General features: G+C 49.0%; 1 protein-coding gene across 2 annotated transcripts in view; it reads right to left on the bottom strand.

Moving 5' to 3' along the window:
• Nucleotides 1-20,314, bottom strand: part of PRKCB (protein kinase C beta) — a 340,854-nt gene that overhangs the window by 154,920 nt on the left and 165,620 nt on the right. For both annotated transcript variants that reach the window (XM_030300793.1, XM_030300792.1), the window contains exons 4-5: nt 17,487-17,598; nt 17,029-17,157 (exon numbers count right to left, since the gene is read on the bottom strand). In XM_030300793.1, the coding sequence (XP_030156653.1) occupies nt 17,029-17,157; nt 17,487-17,598 (241 nt within the window). The remainder of the gene's footprint in view (nt 1-17,028; nt 17,158-17,486; nt 17,599-20,314) is intronic.

The raw sequence follows: 20,314 nt of genomic DNA, 5'->3' as shown, positions 1-20,314 counted from the left end.
CAGAGCAGAACCAGGGTTGGGGCAGGGGATGTTGCTTTTCATCATAAGCTCTTCAGTGCACACTGGGTTTTTTAACTCTAGTCTAAAATGTATCAATCATAGCTTTTTATTTTCTGTATCTCTGATGCTTTGACGACCCTTCCCAGGGCTAGCCAGTTCCAGGAAGTAACAAGTGCACCTTTCAAAAGCCAACCAACCAATCCTCAACTCACACCCCAATCGTCTCCTCTGTGAAGCCCTTACACAACAGGCCATTATTCCCCTGCACTGACCTCCCCCCGGGCCCAGGTACCAGAAAACCAGAGACAGTGCCTGCACCTCAGAGCCTGCTATTACTCAAAGGAGCCAGTCCTAAGCCTGCTTCCCCTGCCTCACCTGTTCCTTCCCACGGAAACCACAAGAAAGGCTCCTCCCCACAAGTCCCCCTCCAACCCCCTGCCTCCCGACTGAGCCAGGTGCTCCCCTGTGTGGCCCTGCGTGGGGTGGCGAGGCGTGGCCTCCTCCTCTTGGGAACCATGAATAACAAACTCCCCTTTCAATGACAATCACCTCCTCACCGCTGGCCTTATTATGCCTGAATAATAATAATATCGACATTAGACAGGTGGGGGAGGGGAAGAGGCACAGACCTAACACAAAGAACAGTGTCAAAGAGGTGACATCCAGAAGGCAATTGGCACAAGAGTGACGGGATACAAAAAGCTCTCGACACGGCCCCAGAGAAAAGGGCCACAGCCAAGAAGATGAAATACATCCGGCCCAACCCTGAGTCTGGAAAAAACCAAAAACCTGCATAAGAACATGGGGAACGTAGGCCAGCAGCACCTGGTGTGGTAGGCGGAGAGGTTTCACTGACTGTAAACCCATGATAAATCAATAGGGCGATGTGGCTGGCCTGAGCCCAAACCCCCACCCCCCACCCTGCAAACAAAAGAATAATGTCATCTCGGGATGCAGAAAGGGAATCGTGTTGACTACAACACTGATTTTTCAAATGGCAGGTCAAAGGTCAGTGAAATCAATTGAGAGAGTCTAGGCCATTTTTCTTAAAAGATTTTCTTAAAGGAAGGAGAACAGAACAGACCAGGATACAAGGCTGCGGAAGGAAAGATACCACAGCAGAGTGCCGCACTGGCGTGAGGAGAGGGGAGTATTATTTCGTGACGGCTCGATTTCAGTTGTGAATGTGCGCGTGTGTCCGTGATCTGTCACACAGCATAGCGGGCTGCGGTCAGGAAAGACTGAAAGCCACCGACATAGAACAAGGAAGGTGACAACCCCTCTCTTTGCCGTAGCCCTGGAGGATTCTCCTTCACACGGGGCCTCCTGCTGGATACGGGAGCTCTTTCCCCCTTGGAGAGGGGTCTGGGAAGAGCTCTGGCTTCGTGCAGGTGAGGAGGTGCACACCTACACCCACTGGGGCTCCGGGCTGTGGGTTAGGTGTTAGCAAGTGGCTGAAGGAGCTGGGGCAGCTTCACCCGGGAACTGAAAGATGCTGGGGCACCTAAGAATGTCTTCAGGTCAATGCCAGCCTCAGTGTACCTGTACTGGATGAGCCAAGGAGAAGCTTCCCCAAGTTCATTAATATCCGCTGTAGCAGCTCGCTGGGCCTGGCTTCTGGGATCGCCCGCTAACTTCACCCCATCCACCTGTGCCGTGGTCCTTCCTCCGGGTCTCCTGACTCCCCCTTCCAGAGATCTTCCCGTCCCCAGCTTCTCCAAGATTGCGTAAGATCTAATTCCTCCGGTAAACCCCTTGTTCCATGGTTCTCAGAGTGGCTCTGATTTCCCTGAATACCGGAGCCTTGCAAGGCCCAGCACCCACGGCGCTAGGTGAGCAGTGGGTTCTGCCATGGAGCCCTGCCCCTCCCCCGTGCTCAAACCCCTTTGTATCCTGATGTTTCCCAGTGTAACCTGAACACCCCGTGAACACCTTTTTATTTGTAAATGAGAATGCTTTCAAGACTCTGCTGTGAACTTTATTCTATCCCTCTCCCTCTCTGGATGCCCTCAATTCCTAACTAGCTTGAGCTGACCCAGAGCACTCAAGAACAGGCCCCGGAATCACATAGCCCAGGATCTGGCCTGCCACTTCATAACTGCGATCTTTAAGCCGGTTGCTTAACGTCTCCCACATGCAGCCTCTTCCCCTGAAAAATGGGGAGAACTTCAAAGGTTCAAGGTGAACATGACTTGAGACGGTCTCCTTAAAACACCTGGCATATAGTAAATGCTCAGTAAATGCTGGCTGTGTATATAATTGGGACAGCGTGTCTTCAGGCGGCAGATTTACAAGTCATGTGCCCTGAACACCTCGCTGGCCAGATACCATCTCGCAGGCCATTTTAGGCAGAACCGAATGTCTCGTAAAAGACTCGGCCCAGGTCTCATAAGTTTTCCAGGACACACGGAGCCAGGGAGCGAGGTAACGAGAGAAATAACGACAGCTGACATGCATTGGGGGTGCCTCTGACCAAAGCTCTCTCTGCCTGCCCGTTACAGGCAGGGTCTCCGAAAAGCTGGACTTCTGCTTCGGGAAACCCATGTCCTGACATGGCCACTTTGGAAGGAAATAAAAACGTCACTCAACAGGAAACTCCCAATTCGGCAAATCCAGCAAAAATCAGCCAGGAAACTCAGAAAGGGCAGGGAAAACCATGCCACTCCAAAGAACAGCAAATACATACAGCACCCCTGGGACATAGCAGGTGGTGTTCTAAACACTTTACATACACTGCCCGTGGGCTTCTCTCAATGACCCTACGAGATGTGCATTTGGGCAGGTCTTGGCCAGTGAAGTCTGCCTTTCTGCAAAAAGACAGGCTGCCTTCAAGACGGGGCATCGTCCCAGGCTCACAATCCAGCAAACACTGGCTCTCATACTCCCAAAGGAGATAAACTGATGAATGGGGGCATTGGGAAAACGGAATCCTATGAAGCAAAATCTCCATCACACAAGGGAGCCAGGTCCTGCGCCTCTGTTTCTTCTTCCGTAGAATGGAAGGAAGCACACTGAGAGGGGAAGTCGTGAGCCAGATTCACTGAGGGAATGCCTGTAGAGCTCACCAGACAAGCGCATGTCAAGTGTTTTAGAAAAGGAAGCGGCCTGGGTGGCTCAGTCGGTTGAGCATCTGACTTCAGCTCAGGTCATGATCTCGCGGTTTGTGGGTTTGAGCTCCGCGTCGGGCTCTGTGCTGACAGCTCGGAGCCTGGAGCCTGCTTTGGATTCTGTGTCTCCCTCTCTCTCTGCCCCTTCCCCACTCATGCTCTGTCTCTACCTTTCTCTGTCTCTCAAAAATGAATAAATGTAGGGGTGCCTGGGTGGCTCAGTCAGTTGAGCGTCCGACTTCGGCTCAGGTCATGATCTCATGGTCTGTGAGTTCGAGCCCCGCATCGGGCTCTGTGCTGACAGCTCAGAGCCTGGAGCCTGCTTCTGATTCTGTGTCTCCCTCTCTCTCTGCCCCTCCCCTGCTCATGCTCTGTGTCTCTCACTCAAAAATGAATAAACGTTAAAAAAATTAAAAAAAAAATGAATAAATGTTAAAAAAGAGAAAGAGAAAGAGAAAAGAAAAGAAAAGAAAAGAAAAGAAAAGAGAAAAGGAAGCTGCTGTAGGGGGTGCCTGGGTAGCTCAGTCAGTTAAGCATCCGACTTTGGCTCAGGTCATGATCTTGTGGTGGTGAGTTCGGGCCCCGTGTCGGGCTCTGTACTGACAGCTCAGAGCCTGCAGCCTGCTACGGATTCTGTGTCTGCCTCTTTCTCTGCCCCTCCTCTGCTCGTGCTCTGTCTCTGTCTCTCAAAAATGAATCAACATTAAAAACAAATTTTAGAAAAGGAAGCTGCTAATAGTCTCCACCATCACCACCTGCCAGCTCACGACAGAGGCAGGACAGATGGGATCAAGTCCCGGTTGCACTCCTCCCTGACCATTTGACTTGGGCAAGTTATTTGAACCGCCCCCCTCTCTTGGTGCCTCAGTTTCCTCATCTGTAAAATGGAGATGATATTAGCAACTATCTCATAGGGTCATTGATGGGATTTCAGGAGGTGACTGGGAAGGGACTTATGCAGCCCGGGGCCCGGCACCTCTTACCCCAAGTGTTGTTACTGCTCTGTTTCTTGCTGGCAATAGCAGCAGGAAAGAACCCCAGTCAGTCGGAGAGGCAGCTCAAGATCTTGAACAGTATCCCCTCACCACCCACCCCTTTAGCCTTCTCTTCCCCGAGGCGGCCAACCTAGCACCGGGGTCATGTGCACATCCATTAGGTGTCAACCATCAGCCCTCCTCTCTTCCCTCCCCCTCTATCCAGTACCCATGCTGCCTCTTCCAGGGAGCTCTCTGGGATGTCTTGGGCCCATACTGCTCCCTCCCTCACCAAAACTACAGCTGCAAGAAAGGTGGGGACCCCATAGAGGCAACAGGCAAAAGATGAGGTCTCTCCTATGGACTTGATGCTAATCTGTGCACTCAGGGAATTGCCAACGTTAAACCACCTCCTGCCACTCTCCCCTTGGCATGCTGGCTGTGTCTCTGTTCTAATACCCTCACAGCCTCAAACTGTATTTTTCCAACAGATGCCCTGATATGCTGGAATCCAACAGACGGCTCCTGGGTGCAAACCCTGCCTCCCCCATGTGTCTACTGGGTGACCAGAGGCAGGTGCTCAGATTCTTTAAGGAATGAGCAAAATAAAATGACTAAGGACGGCAGTGACTGAACACAGTGACCTTGGCTCCACAAGTACTCCCAGGATCTAAGTCCCCTGCAGCCTCCTCCCCCCACCACCCCCATCACTAGGCTCCAGCCACCCCACTTCCTGTCAGTTCGAACATAATGCCTAAGCCCACCTCTCTCCTCCCTAGGGCCTTTGGCTGTGTTGTCCCTCTGCCTGGCATGTCCCTCCCCTGGATTTCAGGAGCTGGCTCCCTCCTGCTCATCACGCAGGTCTCAACCAAAAGCTGTCATCCCTGCCCACACCCGAAGGCCACCCTCAGTCACAACACTCTGCTGTTTTTACTCTCTTTATGGCCTTTATTGTGGTCTGAAAGTATTTTGTCGACCTTACCGTCCTCTTTGACTGTTAGAAAGAACTCAGGGGCCACAAGAGCAGGTGTCTTATTTGTAATAGTAAGCAGTGCCCACACACAGGAGGCACCCTGTTATTGAAGAAGTAGGGAAGCCAATATTCGAACCCAGGCCTGACTCCACAAAGCCCTTCCTCCAAAGCCAGACTATATTGGCCTGCAATTAGTACAGACTCGCAGCAAGTCAATGAGAAAAGCAGGCTGGAGGCTGGTGACTGGAGAGCTAGGTAAGCCCTCTCCCTCTGGATGCTGGGAGTCAAAGGCAAACCAGGGAGGAAAGGTTCTGGGTCATTTTACACAAGCGACTCATGCCAGGCGCTCGTGCTTCATGAGGTCTACCCCAGGGCAAGCAGGTAGATCCAGGACACCGCAGCTTTGTGACCTCTGAAATACCACAGCCAAGGTGAGGCTGGATGTCACAAAACCATCCCAGGCACGTCCGTCCGCCTGTGTGGGAGCAGAGCACGGGTAATGCCTGCCACCTAGTGGACATGGCACACCGTCCTGTTTCATTTCGACTGAGCAAGGGTGATGGAATTTTTAAAGTGCATACAGATGACCTGGGATTTTGTGGAAATGCAGACTCTGATTCCACAGGCCTGGATGGAACACGAGGCTCTGCATTTCGAACCAGCTCTCCAGCTGGTGCCAATGCCGCTGGTCCACAGGCCCCACTTAGCGCAGCTGGTGCCTTGCGATTCCTGAAGCGTGAACGCCCCCAAATGAAACTCTGAGGCTTGGGGCGGCCACGCTACGGGGAACAGAATCGGAAGGCACCAGAGTATTACAAGCTTTTTGAGTCAAGGAAGTTAGACCTGGGGGCGGGGTGGAGGGGGCGGGTTGTGTGTCTCAGGGATCTCGCCAGGGAGGTGCTGCTAAAAGGGCTGCAAACAGGCATCAAATGGCAAACACCAGGAGGGTCAGAACTCAGGCCCAGCTCACAGGATGAATGTCACACAGAGGCGCACGCTAGTGACAACGAAAACCCGCAAACACCCAGGCAGGGCCTGGGCCCGGCTCTGCCCCAGCTCAGACTCACCCAGCAGTCCTCCCAGAAGCCACAAACACCCTGTCGCTGGCATCGGCCGCTTAATTTTCGCTGCTACTGCGGGTGGGGAATTTCATTTGAATTCATTTTTCCTATTCAGAGATTTTTATCTTACGTTTGAAAAATCACAACTTGTAAGTAATAGGTTTACTGCAACCGGAGAATCAGTTCCTAAGACATATAAAGAGCGCCCTCCGCAACCCCAGTCTCTCTCTGCTCCTGTTTCCCAATCCTTCTGCGATCCCGGTGTTTACACCCTGGTTTGTATCCCTCCACACCTTCCTTCCCATCCTTATAAAAATACACACACATCACTTCACACACAGGAAGTGTCTGTTGCGGCCGTTTATTTCTTCGAAATGAGATCATGCAAAATATATTTTTATGCAACCTGATCTTCTCACTTAATATTACATCAAAGATGTTCCTCCAGGTCAAGGGTTGCCAAACTGTTCCTGGTAAGAGCCAGAAAGTAATAATTTTAGTTTCTGCAGGTCATCCAGGCTCTACCACAGCCACTCAATGAACTCACGATTATGTCACCAAAGCGGCCATAGTCAGTGTGCACATGAATGATGTGGCTATGTTCTAATAAAACTTTATTTGAAAAACGTGCAGTGGCCATATGCACAGGCCATAGTTTGCCAACCCTGCTCCAGATCAACAGCTGTAGCTCTAACCTACTAGTGTTTTGTTTTTAATTATTTAGAATGTTTAACAAAAGTATAATACGAAGTGTAAAATACTATAGAAAAGTATACAAGTCATTAATTGTACAGTTTGTGAATACATGTGTGCTACTAGTTCCCATATCAAAAAACAGAATATAACCAGGTCCACAGAAGCTCCATGCACCCATTTTAATTCACTATTTTCTCTTTATTTTATTTTAGAGAAAGAAAGAGAGCACACAGGGGAGAGGGCGGAGGGAGACAGATGAGAGAATCTTAAGTGGGCTCCCCGCTCAGCACAGAGCCCGATGTGGGGCTCTCCCATGACTCTGAGATCATGACCTGAGCCAAAATCAAAAGTCAGACGCTCAACTAACTGAGACACCCAGGCGCCCCTTAATTCGCTACTTACAACAACTGCATAATATCCCATAAAATGGAGACGCCCTAACTAGGCTGATTCCAATTCTTTGCCGCCACGAAGTATCAATTAAACATGCTTGTTCTGGACTTTGTTTCCTTGCATGCTAGTGTTTTATTTCAATAAGACAGACTCCCAAATGGGAAATCTGAAAAACAAAGTGTGCATATATATGCATGTTTTAACAAATGTTACCAAACCACTTTCTGAAAGGCAGTAACAAGTCACAGCCCTGCAGGTCCTGGCCGTGCCCCCTTCTACACAATTCAGCAGGCATTCGGGATCCGTAATTGTACACCCAGCATATCCTGAGGCTTGGGGACCTCAGATAGTGATCTGGGCTTGATAATTCTTTTTTTTTTTAAGTTTATTTATTTTTTGAGAGAGAAAGCGCCAGTGGGGGAGGGGCAGAGAGAGAGAGAAAGAGAGAGATTCCCAAGCAGCCTGCACACTGTCAGCACAGAGCCCCAACACGGGGCTCGAACTCACAAACTGTAAGATTATGACCTGAGCCAAAATCAAGAGTTGGACACTTGACCAACTCAGTCACTCAGGTGCCCCTGGGCTTGATAATTCTGATGAGAGTAAACATTAGGAAGAGGGGAAAGAACACTAAGTAGAATGAGTTTGGCTCCCTCCATCTCCAAACAACTCTGTCTTTTTGAGTACCTCACAGCCCACAATAAGGCTTCAAAGGAAGGGTGGGCAAGGATCCCCTGGCCTCACAGGTGTACAAACAACTATCCAGGATGCACTGAGAAAAACGGCTAAAGCTGCATAGACAGAGACATGATTTAACTCAATTTCTTCATTAAAAAAACAATGAAGAGCAGCGGGTGTCTTGCCGGCTTTGTTTCAGGGCAATTTGCTCTCCAGTGAGCACACAATGAAGTATTTTCAACAAACCTATTCTACTGCATTACTTTCTCAAAACAAAAAATCCAACAACTAAGGAGTGTGATGTAGTCTAAGGGCTCGTGGTGCCATGGCAGCCCCATTAACCACAGCTCCCACATGTGTGTGGGGTGTGTGGGGCACTCATGTCTGCACACACTGGGCACTTTCCTGAGGACAGATGGTGTTCGCAGCTTTTACCAGACCCTCAGTGGCAGCTGTGACATTAAAAAAAAAAAAAAAAAAAAAAGGCTTAACTTGATGGGGGTTGAGGTGACACAGCAGAACGTATTTGTCAAAACTCAGCCATCGTACGGTGAAGATGTGTGCACTTCACTGTTTGCAAATTTACCTCAAATGTAAAGAAACACCACAACCGTAAATAAGTGTTGTCTTCTAGCTGGTAGTTTGCATGCTTCAGTGTTTAGGAGAAAAACTAAATTGCTGTCTTCGATCTGCTTTGAAACGTGTCAAAAATAAGACTGGTCGATGCAGGGAGGGTAAGGAGGACAGACAGTGATTAAGCAAGTGTAGTAAATGTTAATGGCAGGTTCTAGGTGGGTGAACAAATGGTTTGCCCTGTAAAGTTCTTTCAGCTTTGGGACCCCTGGGTGGCTCAGTCCAGTTGAGCTTACAACGTCAGCTCAGATCACCATCTCACAGTTCATGAGTTCAAGCCCAGCATCGGGTCAATGCTGTCAGCACAGAGCCCGCTTTGGATCCTCTGTCGCCCTTTCTCTGCCCCTCCCCTGCTCATGCTCTCTCTCTCTCTCTCAAAAATGAATCATTTTTTTTAAAAAAAGGAGGGGGTTGCCTGGGTGGCTCAGTTGGGTGAGCGTCCAACTTCGGCTCAGGCTATGATCTCACAGCTCATGGGTTCCAGCGCCACATCGGGCTCTGCGCTGACAGCTCAGAGCCTGGAGCCTGCTTCCGATTCTGTATCTCTCTCTGCCCCTCCCCTGCTCATATTTTCTCCCTCTCTCTGATACACATAAACATTGAAAAAAATTTAATTCATTCAGCTTTGCTGTATGTTGGACATTTCTCTTAATACAACATTGGGGAAAAATACTAAGCAGTAACATATAAGGGAGGGGGAAATCCACAGGAACTGGATCCTACCCCTGTTCCATAACGAATGGCTTTGAGAAGTTACTTCCTTTCTCTGGGCCTCAGTGACCCACCTGTTTAACAGAGGTAAGGGAGAGGGGGCTGAGCTGTACTCTGTGTCCGTTATGGGCAATGATGATGCTGTGGTTTCATCTCATTCTGTAAAACTTGGGCATCTTTATAAAAAGATCCTTTGTGGGGAGGAATGGCTTTGAAGGCAGAGACTGCCCCCTAGTGGGTCCTAGTGGCCTAATTTATGATCATTTTATATACCTGCAATTGATGCACGGCTGGAAAATATTTTGAGATATTATTCTATCTGTACTCTCTTTCTTCACATTTTCCTGTTCTTCCCCCTATTCTCTTGCCCTTTAAAGCAGAAAGTCAGCTCAGTAGAAGTGCGTGGTGATGCCAAAAGCAGAAACAGCCTTCAGGTCATTCTTGCTCTGTGTCCCAAACTTCCAAACCTCAGAGGTTTTAAAGAGGAAATCACATTAATGTAGGGGATTTGTGGGCACTGAGTGTCTTGAAAAAAAGTTTTGAAGGGGAGTGGATTTTCATGACAAGAATGAGATTCCTTATGGCTAACAGAAGGAAGAAAGGTAAGAAAAGATCCCAAGGGTCCCAAGGGCATTGGCAAGGCCAATGTTCATCCAGGCCAAGAGACCTGTCTTATCCCCTGCTGTAACTCAAGGGTCTAGAATACGCTGGGTGAAAAGTAGAAACTCAACTGATATTGTTGAATGAATAAGTGAATGACTGGGAGAGTGAGTGAATGGATTCTAGAGGAGTTTATAGCCAGAATGTAGGGAAAGAAAGCCACACTCAAGAGCTAATAGTCTCCTACACCCCCTGCCATTCTGGTGTCCCCACTCGTGTGCACCATGTACGGTATTCCTTCTCCCTGGGACATGGTATCCTGGTGAGAATGTGGCTGTGGAGCCACACTGTCTGGGCTCAAATGTGAGACCCACCACTTGCTGTGCGGCTCCTGGAAAGTTATTCAACTGGCTCTGTGCCTCAGTTTCCTCACATGTGACAGGGGGATGATAACACCCATGACAGAGGATGGCTGTGAAGATCAATGAACCGATCTATGTACAGCATGCAAGAAGCACTTAATAAACACAGCTAGTTTGTTTTTTTTTTTTTTTCTCAAGTACCTTGGCACAAAGCTCACTCCATCCAGATAATTCCTATACATCTTACAGACTCAAGTCAGCCATGGTTCCCTTTGGGAGGCTTCGGGTGCCCCTCTGCATGCCCCCAAGGTACCAACACAGTATGTCACCTCACGACACAATCATCTCTTCCCCCCCTAGGCTGTGAGCTCCCTGAAGACAAAGACTAGATGTCACTGGTCATCAGATCCAAGCTGGTACTCAGGCCCTTCCTGAATGAATGAATATCCATGCTTAGGGAGCTCACCTTACTTTTCTGCCCATAAGGTGCCACTTTTCTCATACTGCAAACACTGAATCACTCCAAACTACTCCCACACCTCCCACCTCACCCCTCAGGGTACAGCACATACCCAAGTCTGCCCTCTGCTCTTCTGGCCATGTCCTGCCATATTGGCTTTATCTTTAGAAAGATACCCAAGTGGAATATCAAGGCGAAGGCACCCTCATAGGTTTTCTTATACTCTTTTCCCATTGTTAGAGTCCCCATGATGGCCAAAACCTTCTCTACCCTGAAACAGTCTTTAAATAACACGAGAGTCTTCTGTGAGCCTTCAACATCGATTTCCTTTCTCCTAAGAGTGCTTTTGAAATCTCTTTTGGGATAAGGTGTATAGGTAGATGTGATCCTCAACTTTTCCCAACAGCCTGTCAAGGACTTATGTCTCTTTGGTGCTCTTCTCCTTTTGATGTGTGAATATCAGATCTTGGAAAGGATTAAAATACCATAATATTGGGAGTACCTAACTCTTTCTGGGAGATGCTTCAGTCTAAGAAGGTTCTGTACAGCACAATACAATGGGGAGGACTTTGAACAGGGGTCTTGAAGAGAAACATCAAAATAATTGCTCCTTCTGCTTTTCTTTACAAACAGTCCCAATTTTTGTGAGATAGAGTTATGGATACAAATACGGATATGGTTAAGGATTTGCAGATGGCCATAAGGTAGATGAGAATGTAAATAATGGGATGCCAGTTGTTACGTTAATAGAGAGAGACTGAATTGAAAGGGGTTGATATGTATAAGAACCTGGGCTTTGTAAACTCAAGGAGCATCGCACAACTTTGATCTGGGCTTTCCTACATTGCATTGCCTGCTCCCGTGATAACGCTCAGCCTCATGATGTCTATATGGTTTTCTATTATTCTACAAGTCCCACTGCTCTGGGTTTTTTCTGCAGTGTCCAGGGAATGACAGTGGTCATGGCTCCAAAGAGTAGGTCCCAGTCTCAGTAATACTTGCTGTTTACCTTGGACGTGGTCCTTAAGAGTTTCTGTGTGGTCTCCCTTCCTAGGAGAGTGGTGTATCATTCATACATACATCCGCGGATGCCACAAATAGTTAGTGATGTCCATCAATCAAGGTGCTGGGGAGAGTGTGAGCCAAAGCAGACACTGTCCTGCTCTCATGGAGCTTAAAGCCCAGCGGGAGAGGTAGGCGTAATCACGCCAACACGAAACCGCACCTGACACAAACTCAAGTTCAGGGTACCATGAGTGTCCAGTATGGTGGGAGGTCAGGGGAAGCTTCCCTGATGGTGAGGGTGAGCTAGGCCTGCAAGAAGGGGGAAGAGTTACCCGCAGGAAGAAGACGAGAGGGCAAAGATGAGCATTCCAGACTGAGGGAACAGAAGGTGTAGAGGTCGTCCAATGGCGGTGGCGGAGGGGGGGGGGCATCCTGGAGAGGATGAAGGGTTCAGAGAAAAGCAGAAGAGACAGAGAAGAGAGAATGAGGCCGCCACATGAGACTTCTCTGTCCTAACGCAATGAGAAGCCACGAATCAGTTTTTAATTTTTTTTTTCAACGTTTATTTATTTTTGGGACAGAGAGAGACAGAGCATGAACGGGGGAGGGGCAGAGAGAGAGGGAGACACAGAATCGGAAACAGGCTCCAGGCTCTGAGCCATCAGCCCAGAGCCTGACGCGGGGCTCGAACTCCCGGACCGCGAGATCGTGACCTGGCTGAAGTCGGACGCTTAACCGACTGCGCCACCCAGGCGCCCCACGAATCAGTTTTTAAAAGAAAGAGAACTGATCAGATTTCCATTCTGAGCTTGACCTGCAAGATCCCTGACAGCAGACCTCAAGCCTGGATTTCAGGAGCCACGGGAGATGAGGAAACCTTCAGATCTTTCACAAGCACCTGGCCTCTGGACACGATGGGACTTGTGAAGAGCATGTGACATTCAGAGAACATGGCAAAGTGTCCTGGGCTGGTGAGTAGAAGGTCCTGACACTGAATGCGCCTCTACAGTCTGCAGGTGAGATGATTTGGCCCTAGCTCTGCTGGGAAGGGCTCTCTCCTCTCTGATCTACCTGGCTGAGGTCAGGCAGGAGGGCCTGGAGACCCAAGCACAAAACCAGAAGGATGCTTGAGAGAAACGAGGGACATCTGGGCATCCAGGACCCTCCACACTGGGTCAATGCACCCATCTCCCAGCTGCTGTGAGTGTTGGCCATGAAAGGCTCACCGGTGCCCCTGTGTCCAGATAATCACCCTCAGCCACACAGAAGCCACCTAGCTTGGGAGGACACTACCCTCCCACCTCTGACCCCAGCAGCCTGCAGCAAAGACTGACCATCCAGTAAGCTCAGGCTGCCAAAACAGAACACCACAGACTAGGTGACTTAAACAACAAACACTTAAGGGGCGCCTGGGTGGCTCAGTCGGTTAGGCATCTGACTTCATCTCCGGTCGTGATCTTACAGTTCATGGGTTCGAGCCCCACGTCAGGCTCTGTGCTGACAGCTCAGAGCCTGGAGCCTACTTCAGATTCTGTGTTTCTCTCTCTCTCTCTCTCTCTCTCTCTCTCTCTCTTCCCCTCCCCCATTCACACTCTGTCTCTCTCAAAAAATGAATAAACATTTTTTTTTTTTATTTTTTAAATTTTTTTTTTTTTTTTTCAACGTTTATTTATTTTTGGGACAGAGAGAGACAGAGCATGAACGGGCGACGGGCAGAGAGAGAGAGGGAGACACAGAATCGGAAACAGGCTCCAGGCTCTGAGCCATCAGCCCAGAGCCCGACGCGGGGCTCGAACTCACGGACCGCGAGATCGTGACCTGGGTGAAGTCGGACGCTTAACCGACTGCGCCACCCAGGCGCCCCAGAATAAACATTTTTTAAAAATTAAACAACGGGGCGCCTGGGTGGCGCAGTCGGTTAAGCGTCCGACTTCAGCCAGGTCACGATCTCGCGGTCCGAGAGTTCGAGCCCCGCGTCGGGCTCTGGGCTGATGGCTCGGAGCCTGGAGCCTGTTTCCGATTCTGTGTCTCCCTCTCTCTCTGCCCCTCCCCCGTTCATGCTCTGTCTCTCTCTGTCCCAAAAATAAATAAAAACGTTGAAAAAAAAATTAAAAAAAATAAAAAATAAAAATTAAACAACAACAACGAACATTTATTCCTCAGAGTCCTGGAAGCAGGGAAGTCAAATAACAGGTGCACACCACTTCAGCTCCTGGTGAGAGCCCTCTTCCTGGCTTGTAGACAGCCATCTTGTCGTTGTGCTCTCACGTGGTGGAGAGAGGGAAATCTATTTCTCTTCCTCTTCTTAAGCCACTAGTCTCATCAGAGAGCCTCACCATTATGATTGCGGCAACTCCTAATTATCTCCTAAAGACCCCATCTCCAAATACTATTCCACTGGGTTAGAGCTTCAACATACGAAGGGCGGGGGAAGGCAATGCAGTCCACGGTGGACTGACCCTCAGAGGCCACCTCCCTTGCCTCAGGGAGGGAGGATCAGGCTGACGCTAGTGTTCAATGGAGACCATTCTCTTCCTTAGCTTTTCCTGCTCTGTCCTCACTGTTCTCCTGTGAGCAGCCCCAATAAATCACTTGAACAAAAATCTCCCTCTCGTCTCTATTTTTAGAGAACTCTGAAAACTGACAGCTGATGAATCAATGCTATCAGAACCCTGGGCATGCAGATATCCTGCCCCTGACTTTAAAGGAGCCAACTTCCCTCCTTTCCCCTTGTTATGGGTTGAATTATGTCCCCCCCCACCCAAGATATATTCATGTCCCAAGCCCAGTACTTGTGAATGTGACCTTACTTGGAAATAAGGGCTTTGTGAATGTAATTAAGATGAGGTCATGCTAGATTAGACGAGCTATAATCCAATGACTAGTGTCCTTATAAGAAGAGGAACCTTGGACACAGAGACACCCAGGGAAGAATGCCATGTGATGATGAAGGCAGAGACCGGAATGATGTACCTACAAGCCAAGGAACATCGAAGATTGATAGCAACTACTAGGAGCTAAGAGTGAAGAATGGAACAGACTCTCCCTCAGAGTTCTCCAGAAGAAACCAAGTCTGCTGACACTTTGATCTCACACTCCTGGCCTTGGAACAGCTAGAGAATAAACTCCTGCTGTTGCAAGCCACCCAGTTTGTGGCCCTTCAGGACAGCAGCTCTAGGAAATTATATACCCTTGGTTCACAGGCATATAGTGGGACTGCCAGGGAATCATCAGCTTGTGATCAAGATACACCCAAGCAGATCTGCAAATAAAGGGGAAGACTTTGACCTTGAATTTGAATTTGGGATGCTATATTGTACCACATCAGAAAAAGACTCTCCAAGAAATGCCTCTAAGAGGTAACCTAGCAATGTATGGAAACCAATTTGTCAATAAATTTCATATATATAAAAAAAAAAAAAAAAAAAAAAGAGAGATTAAACGCATGCGCACAGTGGAAAAAAAAAAAAAAAAAAAGGTAACCTAGCAAAACCACAAAGGAAATACATGGGGGGGGGGGGGAGAACCAAACTAAAAAGCAACCCAGTACATTGTACTAGAGAGTCCACCAGACCTAGATGATAAAGTGTCTTTCTAAGCCTATTTCCTGATGAGTAGAATGATACTACTACTCAGCTCATTAGAGTTACTAAAAAAATGTAAACAAGATAATGCCTGTAAGTGCTCTGCACAGTGACTGACACATTAGAAACAATTCCAAAGTTAGCTATTGCTTTATTATTGCCGTCATTACTAATGGTGTATGTTCCTGGAAGCCTAACTTCTCCTCTAAATTATCTTCATTCATAAAATGAGCATAGTAGATATTTCACAACGGTGTTGTGGGGATTAAAGAGATAACGTGAAAGGCTTTTTTACTGAAATATAGGTGGCATATAAATGCTATGTACGTTTGTATATAATGTGTTGACTTGACACATTTATATATTGTGATATGATTATTGCCAGAGCGTCAGCTAACACCTCTATCACATCACATAATTATCATTTCCTTTTTTTTTTTTTTTGGTGGGAACCATGGATGGACTTTGAGGGCATTATACTAAGTCAGGTCATGTGTACGATGGGTTCCATAAATGTTGGCTGCCCCCAATAACATTATCTGAGCCGGCGTAGTTCCTAGAGAATGACACTAGAGGGCAGGAGGGTCTCATTTTTGCCCAACCCCAGCGCCTGGAAGCTAGGAAAACCCTCTTCTCCAGAACCAGCCTGCTTCTCCCCCCCACCCCCACCCCCACCCCCCACCCCCGGTTCCTCCAAACATCCCTATGGCAAGAAATCGGCCACTTGCCTTCCTTTTAAAGGAAAAAGCAACTCAATGGAATGCACGTTTCTAAAGAGCTCACTGGGTATCATGAACCTCAGTTTAAAACAGGGATGTAGTTTACAGGGATATTTTTACATGGTTTAAGTAAAGCCCCTCCCTGCACAGAGAGACTGAACCAATCTGGGGCCTCAGAAGCAGGCCCAATTTTTGCAAAATCAGTCCCTTCTGTGATCAGTTTCCTAAGTTACCAACTCATAAAACCTTGTTTGTATGGATTAGTTATAAAGTCTATAATTTGTGTCACAAGGCTTTGAGAGAGAATTCCTCCAAAGTTTTAGTCCTGTTCTTGTGTGCGTTTTACTGTAGCTTTATGGCTCAGTATTTACCAGTTCCGCACAGCTGCATTTCCGTTTTGCTGGAGCTCCGCATGTCAGGGCCAATTATTTCTTGAATGTTCTATTCCAGGAGCAACAGATGCCCTGCTCCTGTCTTCCCCTAGTCCCCCCTGCACCTCCCCAACCGGCTGTATTCTCCCTCTTTCTTAGTATGGATATTTCAGAAGTGCAAAAAGTACAGGGAATAATAGAACGGGGACCAGCGCAGCCACCGTCAGGTTTAGGAAAGAAATATTTCAAATACGTGGAACGCCCCCAGCGATGCACACTGCGTCCCTCCTCCCGCCCAAGTTGTCACAGTCTCAAATTGGGTGTTTGTCACCAAGACTATTTTCCCCACTGGGAAAGTCTGCGGAAGCACGAAGCATTCCTTCTTGGCTACCTTAAAGGAACAGAACTGGACACTCCACAGACAAAGAACGGGGGTGGGAAAGGGAGAGGGAGAGAAGGGGAGTGGGGACTTCCCCGAGCTCCAGCCAGCCCATCGGCTGAGCGTGGGAAGGGGGAGGGGTACACTTTCTAAGGATGCCTGCAGCGGGGAGGGACTGTGATGGGGGGTGGGGGGAGGAGGGAGGCAGGGTCACGCAGTCCCCTTCCCGCCCCTGGCACTGTCCATCCCTCCACCAGCTTCCCCTCCCCCAAAACACAGACGGGACCCGCGGAGCTGGCGCCGGAGCGCCAGCGCCACCTACCGACGACGATGAGGACTTCCCTCTCGATGTGCGCCTGGATGTAGATGCGGCCTCGGCGCTCAGTGTGGTCTGTGCCGCACAGGCTGGGGACGTTCATCACGCAACGCTTGTGCACGTTCATCATGCAGGCTGCGAGGGCACAGAGGGGCGCGGCTCAGGCTGGACCCCTCCCGTCCGGTCTCTTTAGAAGGGCTCCTCCAACCCCTTCCACCCCCAGGCCCTGCCGGACAGAGGAGGTGGGACTTGTCTGTCCTCTCTGAGCCTGAGCCCACACCCTGCATGCCTCCAACGGCTCTGAAGCCAGCATCACTAACTTCAATGCCGCTACATTTGGGGGTGAGAGGCTCATTACTGAGCAACAGACAACTGGTACACCAGTCCACCCATGACTTGGGAGGCTCCAAACCACGAGGAGGCAGCCCAGCCACCAGAGGCCGCCACTGAGCAAATGTACTTACTGTCACATTTCATCCCCTGGTGGATGAGTCCATACAGCAGTGACCCGCAGTGGTCACAAAACGTGGGGCTGGAGTATGTGTGGATCTTAAACTTGTGTTTGCTCCGGGGGTCCTAAGGCCAAGAGAAACAAACAAGAGAGACCAGTGTCAGCGTGGCATGCCAAGGACTCACACGGCATTGAGTATCAGAGGAGAACTCGCCGAGAACTGCACCTGGCCCCAGCGTTCCTCACACCTGTTAGGACCATCACCAGAGTTCTGCTCAGACGTGCATTTAATAAAGAGCTGTTGAACGAGTGGACGACTAGAACAGCAGGTGGTCCCACAGCAGCCCCAGTACATTTGCTGGGCTTCAAGTCCTCCAACCGAGAGCCTCACCCACTGACTCCTGCCTGAAGCGAGGCCTGCAGGGACAGCAGACAGTTAACAGTTAACCGGGTCGCCTTGATTCTGTTTCTTCCCCCTTTATCCTCTGCGCAAGCTTTGGGAACTTTTAGAGTGATCTAAAACCCAAGTCTGAGCATAAAACCCCCTGCTTAAAGGCCATTTGTTAATACGTCATCACCTACAGAACAGAGTTCAACGTCCAGTGAAGAGTCTGCAGGTTGTGGCAGAGACTGCTAGTTTTTCCAACAATAGCCATTCTTTAATAACAGAACCCTTGAGTTTGAGCAGACAGTGTGGCCACCCAATTAGAGACCGCATTTCCCAGCCTCCCTGGAAGCTTTGGTATGGCTGTGTGATGAAGTTCTGGCCAGTGGGATAGGTGTGCCTTTAAAAGAATGTGTACACGCCTCTCTGGCCCCTTTCCTCCTTTCCTCTGAAGGAGGAACTGGAACCAAATACCTCTGACCCGAACCTGGAGCCATGTGTTGAAAGAATAAAGCTACACTACTGGCCTTGGACTTCGTCCCATTGGGCAGACACCTCAGAGAAAACCTACCTTCTGTCTTGTTTAAGTCACTGTATTTGGGGGATATTTGTTACAGCAGCTTATTCAGTTCCCTAACAAGCATGCCCTTCACAACCTGGCAGTGTGGTACGGTGGTTAAAGGTACAGATTTTGGAGCATAAACTAGCTGGGTTCTTCTCAGCAGTATGACTTTGGGCAAGTGACTTAACCTCTTTGTGTTTCCATTTCCTTGTCTATAAAGTGTAGGTAACGATAATGCCATAAGCTTGTTAGACCACTGGGAAGAATAAAGGCATTCATCTGTGTACAGATCTTTGAACCAGCTGGCACGCTGTAAGCAGTACACGCTCTTGTATTATTATCCGTACATCTCCCTTATGATCCCACCTGTGTCCCCAAATACACACTCTGCTCTCGGTTACACAGGACTCGTTCATGTCCCTCTGGCTCGCATGGTGTCTGTCTCCCTCGAGAGTGGCTCTTCCATCACTGCACTCACTACAAAGCTCCTTCTTCTCTTCCCCCAAAGCCAGCGGGAAAGCTGCTTTCCCTGTGAAACAGTGTACCGCACAAGTTGAGAACGCGGACCCTGGGTTCCCACCCAGGGCTCATCTGACACAGCAGCCTTTGGTATATGCCACCCATCTCTTCCCTCATTCCTTCTGCTCGCCATGAGTTTACGGGTGCAGGTGCCTTCTTAAAACTGATATTCTTGCGGGGCGCCTGGGTGGCTCAGTCGGTTAAGCGTCCGACTTCGGCTTAGGTCATGATCTCATGGTTCGTGGGTTCGAGCTCCATGTCAGGCCCTGTGCTGACAACTAGGAGCCTGGACCCTGCTCTGGATTCTGCCTCCCTCTCTCTCTGCCCCTTGCCCACTCACCCTCTCTCTCGCTCTCAAAAATAAATAAACATTAAAAATTTTTAAAAACTGATATTCTTGCGACAGACAGAAAATAAACAGACACAATGAGTAGATGTTATTTTATGTGCTATTCAAGTGATGAGTGTTTTTCCTCAAAGATTCTTTAGATAAACTGTACTGAATTCTTGCGTATGTAAAAAAAGGTGAATTTTTCCTGCATGAAAACAATACCTTAATAAGGCTGACTAAAAACATCTTCAGTCACTGAAGGCTTTGGGGGCATTCACCTTAGAGCTGAGAAATGCTTGCCTCAAACGCTCCAGGGAAACACCTGTTCATAACCAGGGTTGGCCTGTAGGGGGAGCTCAGGGCTTTCCCTCACTCCCTGCTCGCCTGGAAGCAGAACAGATCTGGTTGGTCAGATTCCAAGACACTGATTGGCCCGGCCTCAGTGGGCAGAGCTTGCACACGTGTGGAAAGGTGTACCTGTCATCTTTCTCTTTCTGTCTCCTACCTCTCTCAGCTCCCAGGAGACGGGTGGGTTCAGATCCCGTGGTCCAGCCTGAGAGGGTTGGGAGTGAGTGGCCTGGGGCAAGTTCTCTCTCTCTTCTTGGCTCTTGTGCTCTCTTCGGGTTCCCTGTTATGTTGACCTTATAGAAGCCAAGAATTCCTTTTGATTACGGTTTCGATTTCCCGAGGCCTCCCTAGTATAGAAAAAAGGGGTCTCCGAGGGCCTCATAGAGGTCGACCTTGAGATTTGGGACAAAATCCCAAGAAGTAATAAATGGCCTCCTTGCTGGGTTTCACTTTCCTCCATGCATACATCTTAGAGTATCTTGGGGCAGGGAGAAGGCTTTGAGCATTTCTGACTAGGTATCACCAAGAACCTTCTCCGTCCCTTCATGTCTCTCCAACAAGAGATGCCAAGTGGCACAAAGAATGGGAAGGGAAATGAAACATTTACCGAGAGCTGCCCCTGTGCCAAGCGGATGCTGGATGTCTCACGCGCACTTTCTCCAGCCTTCAAGCTATTCCATTTGGAAGGTCCGATTC

Source organism: Lynx canadensis, chromosome E3 (assembly GCF_007474595.2).
Source record: "Lynx canadensis isolate LIC74 chromosome E3, mLynCan4.pri.v2, whole genome shotgun sequence".
Lineage (NCBI taxonomy): Eukaryota > Metazoa > Chordata > Mammalia > Carnivora > Felidae > Lynx > Lynx canadensis.
Note: the sequence above shows the minus strand (reverse complement) of the source record. Positions and strands in the feature narration are given on the sequence as shown.